Consider the following 10,803-nt stretch of genomic DNA (forward strand, 5'->3'; position numbering starts at 1 on the left):
TATCCGACCTGGTTTGGTAATCAGTCTTTTAAGTTACTCATGACGATTATGCTCAGAAGCTGTACATAATCAAGTTCAACATGGAAAGTGCATGCCAAATCACATGTTTGTCCTCCTTTTGGCTGAATAAAATCTTACTTGGGTTTGTGTTCCTTCTGGCAGAGGTTGGTTCAGCATCAGCCTACACAGTATCCAACTTCTGAAGAGCTGAGCATCGGGAAGATCAAGTTCAAGGCATTTGATTTAGGAGGCCATCAGATTGCTCGCCGTGTGTGGAAGGATTACTATGCCAAGGTCTCATCTTCCTCTATCTTATTACTCTCTTTACTATACATGAGTTATTTGGTGCTGTTATATCTGTTTAATGCATTTCTTCTCCTGTGGTGTAGTTTCTAGAAATATTGTGCTGTTGTTTGATATGTTTTTCTTTCCATATGAAATACAGATTATAGATACAGTATGACAGTAGCCCTAAAAGTTCTATTAAATGTCATTATCAGTGGATAGTAGTGGTTGGCACGGATGCACTAGAATATGTCCTAACTTTTGTCCCCACATGTAACACCAGCTGTGCGTTGAGAAATATTTATCAAGTTGTTGGCCGGTGGGGTTAGTGCATTTTGAACCACAATCAGCCGACTCCAGTACTCCTATATGCTGTCCCACTCCCACCATTATGTAGCTATCAAGATCCATGATATAACACCAGTGATATACGTGCAATGTGGCAATCTAGTTGCTTACGTAAAGTGGGAATATGCTTTCATATTAGTCTGTGTGCACAATAATCTATTGAAATACCAGTGGTTTTCCTTTTACCCCCTTTGAATGTATATTAGCATAAATGCTGCTGTGACTTTTGTTCTTATCTACTTTAGATGTTGCTTCTACCCCAAAATGGTTTCGTACAATATTACGAGGTAGCAAGTCATTTTGGCATGTTGGATTAAGCGGTGTATGACCATAGTGAAAGAGTTATATTCATCAGAGTGTTGCAGCAGGATCAATTTGGTGACACAATCGAACTCTGGGAGTCTTAAGTGATCTAGTCCCAGATGATGAAATGTTAGCATAAACATTTACATTAATACTGTAGAGTGTGCAGCAGGATCAGTTTGAGGATACAATCGGGCTCCGAGATTTTGTGTAACTAAATTTGCCAAACCATGAAATATTAGGTTTGGTGGAACAAAGGGGGACATAAGAATATCTCTGGTGCTGGCAAAGGGGCCAGATCCAGAAGGGTTAAATTGGTTTTACAATGGACACTTGGATAGGGCTGCAATTACTAAGAGGGAGATAAGAACGGTTTTGGGGTAGAATAAGTTCATAGTTGAAACAGCAAATGGATACATGTATAGTATCAGATAAACTCAGCAACCAACCTGGCTGGGCAAGACTTTAGCAGGAATATCATTAGGAACGCCCTGAATAATAAGGATTTATTTTGTAATGAAATTGTTTTGTAATACTGTAGCACCGAACTCTTGAATTTGCATCTTGCGGCCAAGAAGGCTTAACTGCTTAATCATAGCTTTTGGTGCATTATGCGTATACTCATGTTGTCTGCATGCATGGCGGTCTCTGTTACTCCTGATGATGTTGTTCTGACTTAGTAGTGTACTTTTCTGTCATTCTGAGTACTGGGCGCGGCAACGATCCTGGACTTCATCTGTTTGATGCCATCTTCTGATTGTCATGTGGTCAGGTTGATGCAGTGGTGTACCTCGTGGACGCCTATGACAAAGAGAGGTTTGCCGAATCCAAGAAGGAGCTCGACGCCCTCCTCTCAGACGATTCGCTGGCCACCGTCCCCTTCCTGATCCTGGGCAACAAGATCGACATCCCCTATGCCGCCTCAGAGGAAGAGCTCCGCTACCACCTGGGTCTTAGCAACTTCACGACTGGCAAGGGCAAGGTGAGCCTCAGCGAGTCCAATGTCCGCCCCCTGGAGGTCTTCATGTGCAGCATCGTCCGCAAGATGGGCTATGGCGAAGGGTTCAAGTGGATGTCGCAGTATATCAAGTAGGTCAGGCAGGGGGGAGTGGTGAAAAAAAAAAAAAAGAGTTATAAGTAGTCATGGTGATAATCTTGTTTTACCTTACCTTGCCACCAGAGTGTTAGGGAGCTAGCTGGTCATCGTGCCAGTACATATGTGATGTAATGGATGTAGTTCAAAGTCTGGGGACTCCGTCCTAGATTTTTTTTGGTTGAGTTATTACAACAATGTGATGTCTGAAAAGGTGATATGCTTTGAACTCCATTGCTGGTGCTCCATGGTATTCTGAATGATGGTCATAGCAGCCTCGTGCATCCAGATTTGCTGTTCTATGTGTTTTTGCTATTCTCTGAAGCTGATGCGCACCAGCAGCTGGTGCGCTGACACAACTTTCATCAGTATTTAGTCAATTTGAGGGTTGTCATATATTTTCTTGGCCCCTACAAATGAACAGTTGCAGTTCAGTATCTAATTTGCAGATATTCTGCTTGCGTTTTACTCGTGGTTGACTCGCCGGCATCTTTGAAACTCTACCATATTCGATGGTTTTATTCTTGGACTTGCTCATAAATTCTGATTCTGCTGAGAATAATTGCAATAAACCATTATTGTCCTGTTTTAAAATCCAAAATTGACCTTGCAACCAAAAGAGGGAAATGCTAAAGAATTTAAGCATGGCAAAATAGATTTTTTTATGACAAATTATGTTGTCTCAAGGATAAAATGGGGAAGGCGATGGTCCTAGACTGTATCCCCATTGAGGTGTGGGGAAGTCTCGAAGACATAGCGATAGTATGGCTAACTAAGATTTTCAACATTATGTTTCGTCAAATAAGATGCCCACAAAATGGAGACGGAATATATTAGTATCATGGAATTAAGCTGATGAGCCATCCGAAGAAGCTATGAGAAAGAAACATTGAGCATCGCTTAAGAATAATGACAAGCGTGATCAAAACTCAGTTTGGTTTTATGCCTGATACAACAACTTATGAAATGATAGAGGAAAATAAGAACTTCAATGTGAGACGTGGAGTATGTACACTGAGTTCAAATGCTCCCAGATGAACAATAACTTTTCTTAGTAAAAAATCTGATTTTTTTGGTAAACTTTAACATATGTTTTGTATGCTTGCAAAATTCAGAACCAAATGACATTTGTGAAAGTCGTGGCAAAAAAAATCAATATTTTGAAAATGCTAGTTTTGAAAACATTTTGGAGTCTCAGTTTTTTTTGCCACACCTTCCACGAATGTCATTTCGTTCTAAAGTTTTACAAGCATACAAAACATTTGCGAAAGTTTACCACAAATTGTTTTAGATTTTTTAGAATTATTTACTATTTTTCCAACTTTATTGTTCATCGGAGAGCATTTGAGCTCGGGGTTACAATAAAACTTTCGTTTAATATAGTGTTAATTGACCTGAAGAAGACCCACAATAAAATACCACAAAATGTCATGTGATAGGCCGTGAAGAAGCATATCCAACAAAACAGACTTGGCCAAATGGGCCGACCAGACACGGCTCGGCCAGGGTTATACATGCCCGAGATGGCATGGCCCATCTAGGCACGACAAGTACACGGGGCTTGTTGGGCCGACACGCATGCTACCCTCCATGGCCTAGGAACGACCCCTATGTTACACTAGCCGACACGCCAGCCCATGTAAAATTCAGCCTATTGGCTATTTTGGACCTATATTAATGTAACGCCCCGAGACCGATGTGCCAAGTGTCCTCCAGTTATTCGCTGTTGTTGCCGTGTCATTGCTTGCGTTTCATGCATTGCATATCATGTCATCATGTGCATTTCATTTGCATACATGTTTGTCTCATACATCCGAGCACTTTTCCCGTTGTCCGTTTTGTAATCCGGCGCTCCTATGTCACCCGGTGTCCCTTTCTACCTCTTTTCGTGTGCGGGCGTTAAACATTTTCGGATTGGACCGAGACTTGTCATGCGGCCTTGGTTTACTACCGGTAGACCGTCTATCAAGTTTCGTGCCATTTGGACTTCGTTTGATACTCCAACGGTTAACCGAGGGACCGAAAAGGCCTCGTGAGTGTTGCAGCCCAACACCCTTCCAAAGTGGCCCAAACCACACCTAAACCTCCTCCATCATCTCGGTCGTTCAATCACGATCGCGTGGCCGAAAACCGCACTTCATTTGGACTCTCCTATCTCCCTCTACCTATAAATATGTGCATCTCCCCGAAAATTCGGATGAAACCTTAGTCTTCTTCCACCTCCTGCCGCCGGACATGTCCATCCCGAGTCGGATGTGTCCGCATCGCCGCGCCGGACCAATCACGTCGCGCCAAGTGTCCTCGCCGCCGCCGTTTCAACCGCGTCCCGCCGCCGGCCCGCGCGGCCCGGATCGGGTCCGCGCGGCCCAACCACCGCCGCTGCCACCTGCGGGGGAGCCCACGCCCGCCGATCCGAGTGCGCCGTCCGCGCCCACCGGCCGCCGCCTCCGTCGCCGGTGCGCCACCGCGTCCCCGCCGCCTGCACCTTCGCCGCCCTCGCCGGTCACCGGCGCAGGCGCCCGCCGCCGCCCGGATCTGCACCGCCGCGCCGCCACAGATCCGTTCCAGCCCCACCGCCTCGCTCTCTGTTCCGCGCCGCCACCGACCTTCACCGGAGTTCGCGCCGGCCACCACGCCCTTCGTCGCCGGCCGCCCCGCTCGCTCGTCGCCTCGCCTGCGCCGCCGCCAAGCTTCCTCGCCGCCGCCTTTCGCCAGCCACCGCACTGCCCGGTCGTCCCCGACCTCCTTGCGCCGCCTCGCGCCCTCCTCCGTCCTCTCCGGCGACCGTCGGAGCCTAGAGCTCGCCGGAGTCGGGGTGGAACCGGATCTGTTGAGGGTGGACTAGATCCACCACTCCCCGAACCAAACACCCGTCTCGGATCCGCACCGCGCCGTCCCGCTTCATCCGGTCCCGCGTTGACTTTTTCCCGAAGGTCCAAATTTCACTAAGTCCCCCCAGATTCTAGTATTTTTGGGCATTTTCATTGCATCATAACTCATTATCCGTGGCTCCGTTTTGAGCGGGTAGCATATCGAAATGTTCGTCTCAACGAGTACATCATTTCATCTCATTGCATCATTTTTATTTGAGCTCATCTTGATGCCTGAAATGTCATTGGAAGAGGGCTATGCGAGTAATTTGTCAGATCTATTTCTTCAATTAGCTTTTTGTCATTTTTGCCATGTTTAATGTGTGCATGATATGATCCTGAGCTCTACATGTGTTTTGTTATATGCCATGCCATCTTTGCAGAGGTGCTTGCCATGTATTTTTGTGATAATTGTGGTGACTAGCACAAGCTTGCAAAGTAGCGTAATCGGTTATGCTGATTTCATAGACTTAGAATTTCACTAAGTCCTTGTCCTGATTTTGTCGTTATGCCATATGTTCATGTTGTTTCCTAGTGATCCGTGCCTCTTTTGAGGATGATCAGTAAGGATGTTTTGTTAATATTGTGGTGCTCTATCCATCCATGTCTTTGTTTGCATTTATGGAGCACCCTACCTTGAGTCAATCGAGCTCTACTTTGGCTATATCGTGAATCCTGGCAGATTGTTGACTTGTTAGTGATTTTGCCAAGGATGTTGCTATTGATCCGTGCATGCTATGTTGTTGTTCTTGCCATGTCTAGCTTCTATGCCATGTATTCTTGATGGGTGTATGCTTAGTTTGTCATGCCATGCTCTGTAGTGAGTGCATCGAGCTCGTAAACATGCCTACTCATTAACTGATTTGCACGCTCCAGTTTTTCACTAAGTCTGAGATCTGTTTATGTTTTTGCCATGTTCACATGCTTGCAATTGTATTTTCCGATCCCTTTTGGCTCAAGGTCACTAAGGGACTTTTGTTAAGTGCTTTGAGTACCTTCATTCCATGCCTTGCTTTGCCATGTTAAGTTCCTGTAGCATGTAGTTTTCATGCTCTAAAGTGTGCTTCCTGATGTTAAATTGCAGACTTGTGTTAATTTCACAAAGTCTGAAACCTGTTGCCATTTGCACTTTTGCCATACTTGTTTGAACCTGTTAATGGATGAATTAGCCGTAGCTCAGTGTTCATCTTTTGTCAAGCATCTTGAGTGGATCCCTGCCATGTATTTTTTTGCCATGTTTGAGTGTTGTAGCATATTTAACTTGTTGCATTTAGATGGCTACTTGCTGATTATCGCAGACCGGTGCCATATTTGTTTTTGCTTGCCATTTCCAAACCGTGCATCCGATTCCGGTCATCTTTATATCGATTTCAACCGAAATCACCTCACCTTTCCAGTGGCACTCTTGAATTTCCAAGTTGAGGCCAGATTCAATCATTTCTTTGCAAATCATGCATATGCATCACATACCGCATCCCGCATATCATACCATGTTCGTGTGTTGGTTGTTTACTATGTGGTGTGCTTCTTTCCGGTGTTGCTTCTTCGGGTTGGTTCCGATAACGTCGCGTTTGTGAGGACCCGTTCGACTATGTCCGTTTCTCTTCTTCATGGACTCGTTCTTTTTCCTTGCGGGATTTCAGGCAAGATGACCATACCCTCGAAATCACTTCTATCTTTGCTTGCTAGTTGCTCGCTCTTTTGCTATGCCTATGCTGCGATACCTACCACTTGCTTATCATGCCTCCCATATTGTTGAGCCAAGCCTCTAACCCACCTTGTCCTAGCAAACTGTTGTTTGACTATGTTACCGCTTTGCTCAGCCCCTCTTATAGCGTTGTTAGTTGCAGGTGAAAATTGAAGTTTTGTAGCGACCCGACCCAAATGGATCAAGTCTGTGCTTAAGTGTCATCCCTAGATCGGTATGCTGACACAGACAACACTCGAGGATTTATAACAGAGGTAAATCACATGTATAAGTAATGTAAATACTATTACCTAAATCCAAATAGCGGAAGTAACAAGGTTGTGGATTCCCATCAACACCAACGGCAAAGTTGAGTGTAGAAATCGTAACCCTAACGTATCACTTACTCGTCGTAAGAAAATCCTGCAACATGAGACGTTGCAGCCACAAAGGGTCAGTACATTGAATGTACTGGCAAATTCACACCATAGAGAGAATTGATGAACAATGGCTATCACTACATGCAAATATGGCTGGTGGATAAGCTCTATGGTTATAAGGTTTTTGCGAAAAGCCAATTTTTCCCTACTGCAAAGGAATAAATTTTATTTAACTATCATGGTGGTTGTTGAACATTGAGAATAGTTGACAGCATTCTCAATCCCAATTAAGCATCATCATTAAAACCCAACAATATTCATTTAAAGTAACATGATGAGATTCACATGATAATCCAGGTACTAGATACTCAAGATGTCCATAACTGGGGACACGGCTAACCATGATTAGTTTATACACTGCAGAGGTTTGCGCACTTTTCCCCACAAGACTCGATCTCCTCCGTTGGATATCTCGCACTGCATAGTGTTTGAGAAATGGATGACCGGGACATAGTCTTTCAGAAGTGCTAGCACCTTACGATCAGGTAGACTGTACCACCTACATCCCCTACATCTGCTAGTCTACCACTGTAAGAGTTCGCACGACTTAGTCAACTATGCTAGAGCCCATAATAGCTTGTGACTGCACACGGAAGTTTCTAGTATGAATAATCTCATGATCCCTTTGAGCCTGGGTGGCGGTCCATAAAAAACAGGCAATCCTGGTCTACCCAGGTGCCTAGACAGGCAATCCTGGAATACCCAGGTACCTCAATCCACCCAGATGTGTGTTTAAGTTTCCACCTTAAGTAAACCATTAATTAACAATCTCACATCTGTCATGAATACTCTCAAAACCCAATCCACGTCTACGAGCATAGCATGGCACTATAAGCATAACGTAATAGTAACTCCCAAGGTTTGAATGCAGGGCAATAGGTTCCTACCTCATCAACTACTTCCCAATACCCACATGTTATCAATCCTACTCATGCAATGTTTGAGGGTGAAACTAATGCATAAAAACTAGGTATGAAAGGGGATATGATCAAAGTGTGAACTTGCTTGCAATGTTGTTGAAGATGATTCACACTCAAAAATCTTGATAGTTCTACTCGTCACACTCCGGTCAATCTATCGTAAGCAAGCAATAGTAACCACACATAAGAAATAACTCAAAAGATCAGAAAGATCGAAGAAGACGATTCGGAAAACTTCAAAACCAAGCAAATAACTCTTGCAACATAAAACAATTTCTAACAGTACCAAAATTATATGAATTTGGCCTTATCAGAAAGTTTAGGTCAAGAGCTTCGATTTGCAAAAAGAATCAACTCAAACGAAGCTATGAAACTCAAGTTATGATCAAACGAAGTTTGAATTCAAATCTGATCTAATTCAAATTTTAAAACTTTCAAAAACATGTTTGAGTTGGATTAATGGATAGAGGAGATCATAGCGAAGACGTGTGCGTTGGTTTCGTTGGATTTGGATAAACGGACAAAAAGTTGTGGCCGTTTGAAGAACAGGGACTAAACTGTAAAAGAACTAACTACTAACAGGTCCCTGTCTGAAAAATATCAGAAAAAGAAAAAAAAACTAAAAAGCGAACGTTCGTTACAGAACGCTAAAGAACGAAAATCGTTCGCTGAGTATACCTAACCAGTGAATGTTCGCAAAATAACCTAACCAAAAAAATAAAATAAAATTAACCGATCTAAACTAGAAAAACCGGGCGGGTTATGGTTTATACCGGTTCACCCAAAAGAACCGGTGACGGCGGTGGTTACTCCGGCGAGACGTGATGGCGGCGCGGTGGCTCCGACGAACTCGGGACGGTGGCTCCGGGCGTCGGGGAGGGGCGGCGCTGGGCGGCGGGTGCGGTGGTGGCGACGGCGGTGGTCGTCGGCGGCGAGAGAGGCGGCTTCGGGCGGAGCTCGGCGGATCTCGCCGGCGGCGCGAGATGCGGGAGAAGGCGGCGCTGGCAGAGAGGGAAACGGGGCCCGGGGCTCCGGATTTATAGGGAGGGGAGGAGGTGGCGTGGAGGAGGGGCAAGGGGAGGCGGCGGCGGAGTCCTGGCGGCGTACGGTACCGGCGATGGCGTGCGGCTGCGGGAGTTCGTCCCGAGCTCGGGGACGAGCGGCGTGGGCCGTGGCCTGGCGAACTGGGCCGGCCCGGTCCGGTCGGTCCGAAGATATATTTTTTTTAAACATTTTCACAAAAAATAGAAATAGAAAAATAAATAAATAAATAAATATATTATATAGGCATATAATATATCAAAATTTTCAGAAAAAGATTTTCTACCACATGAACATTTTTCTAGCATTAAATAAAATTCACACAAATTCAGATAATTCAAAGAGTGCTACTGGTCTAATAAAATCCAACAAAAATCATTCTAAAAAAATACCAAAATGTTTTCAAATAAATTTTTCTACAATTTTCTGTTGTAGGGAATCATGTTACCCAAATTTCCATATATTTTATTTTTGGAGAAAAATAATTTGAATAAAACTCAAATAACTCCAAATTGAAAATAAATTCAAAAAGGACTTTAAAATTGATCCTTTGAAACTCCCAACTCATATTTCATATAATTTGAAGAAGTCATTTTATCTTCGCTCGTGAAAATCATTGAGTTGCATAAAGTTTCAGAATTGGAAATATTCTCAAATGAAATTCAAATATTTTCAACACCCCATGTCATTTAAATAAATGGAAGAAGTCATGTCATCTTCTCTCCAGGGTTTCGTGGTGAAAAGAATTTGAATTCACGGAGATCAGAAAGCAAATATGAAAGTTTGGGAAAGTCCTTTTATTCCCTCTCATTTAACTTTCAAAAAGTTTCGAATTCACTCAATCAATCACACAACAATCAAGCAATCAATCAATCTATCTATTTATTATAACATTCCAAAATTTAGAATTTTGGGATGTTACAAACCTACCACCCTTAAAATGAATCTCGTCCTCGAGATTCGGAGAGGCTAGCAAGAAAAGGTTAGGGTTGGGGGTCTCCTCAAAATTCATCAATCGTCTCCGGGGTCTCGGGTGCTACCACCCTTAGAAGCATGGTTACGGTTCCATCAAAACTCATATACTTCACCCATATTGTTAACAGTGTCGGTCTTCTCAGATCGTCAGGATAATTCCTTATCTGGGCTCTTTCGGTAGTGGCATAACCTTTTCCTCAATTCTTCTGTCTTTCATCTTGGTAAGGTTCTTCTGTGACTGGGTCTTCTTAGCTGACGGGTCTGGCGCCAAAACTAAACAACTATCGATATCTCATGGTGGTCAACAATTTATGGTTCCTTCTGCAAGAAATGGGTCTGGTTGATCCTCACCATATAACCTACGGTTGGCAAAGCTGCCCTTGTATAAGGGAAAATACTTATACCATTCTAAGGCTTAAACAAGGTTTAATATCGTCGTCTCTCTACTATAGGTATGTCACTCAGATTTACCATCCCATATAGCAAGGTGAATAATAAGAGTAAGTCGGTATGGTGATCAATCCATCCAGCACCCAAATCATTACCTTGTATACGGTTTAGCGAATCTCGCATTCTAACACTCGGTCATCCTCACAAGCATTGCAGAATTTCTCTTGTCCATGAACTGCGTTCGGAATAATCCATTGATTCTGCAAACCAAACAAACATCTATCGTTCCTTCACAACTCTCAGGTTTTGCGTTACTCTTATAAAATTGTCTGCCGATAAACATCGTATCTTCCTCCAGGGTTTTTCCTTCAGCAAGAATGTGCTTGCTTCTTGGTAGGTCCTGGGGCCTGTGGGTTATGGCCCATCTCATCACTTGTAGTCCTTGAACTTA

The 10,803-nt window shown here is 43.8% G+C and overlaps 1 protein-coding gene across 1 annotated transcript in view; it reads left to right on the forward strand.

Moving 5' to 3' along the window:
- LOC119300081 (GTP-binding protein SAR1A) overlaps window positions 1-2,263 on the forward strand; it is a 3,449-nt gene extending 1,186 nt beyond the window's left edge. Inside the window, exons 2-3 of the mRNA XM_037577151.1 lie at window positions 163-294; window positions 1,709-2,263. Of these exons, the coding sequence (XP_037433048.1) occupies window positions 163-294; window positions 1,709-2,029 (453 nt within the window). The 3' untranslated portion in view covers window positions 2,030-2,263. The remainder of the gene's footprint in view (window positions 1-162; window positions 295-1,708) is intronic.
- Window positions 2,264-10,803: the final 8,540 nt, after the last annotated feature.

Source organism: Triticum dicoccoides, chromosome 5A (assembly GCF_002162155.2).
Source record: "Triticum dicoccoides isolate Atlit2015 ecotype Zavitan chromosome 5A, WEW_v2.0, whole genome shotgun sequence".
Taxonomy (NCBI): Eukaryota; Viridiplantae; Streptophyta; class Magnoliopsida; order Poales; family Poaceae; genus Triticum; species Triticum dicoccoides.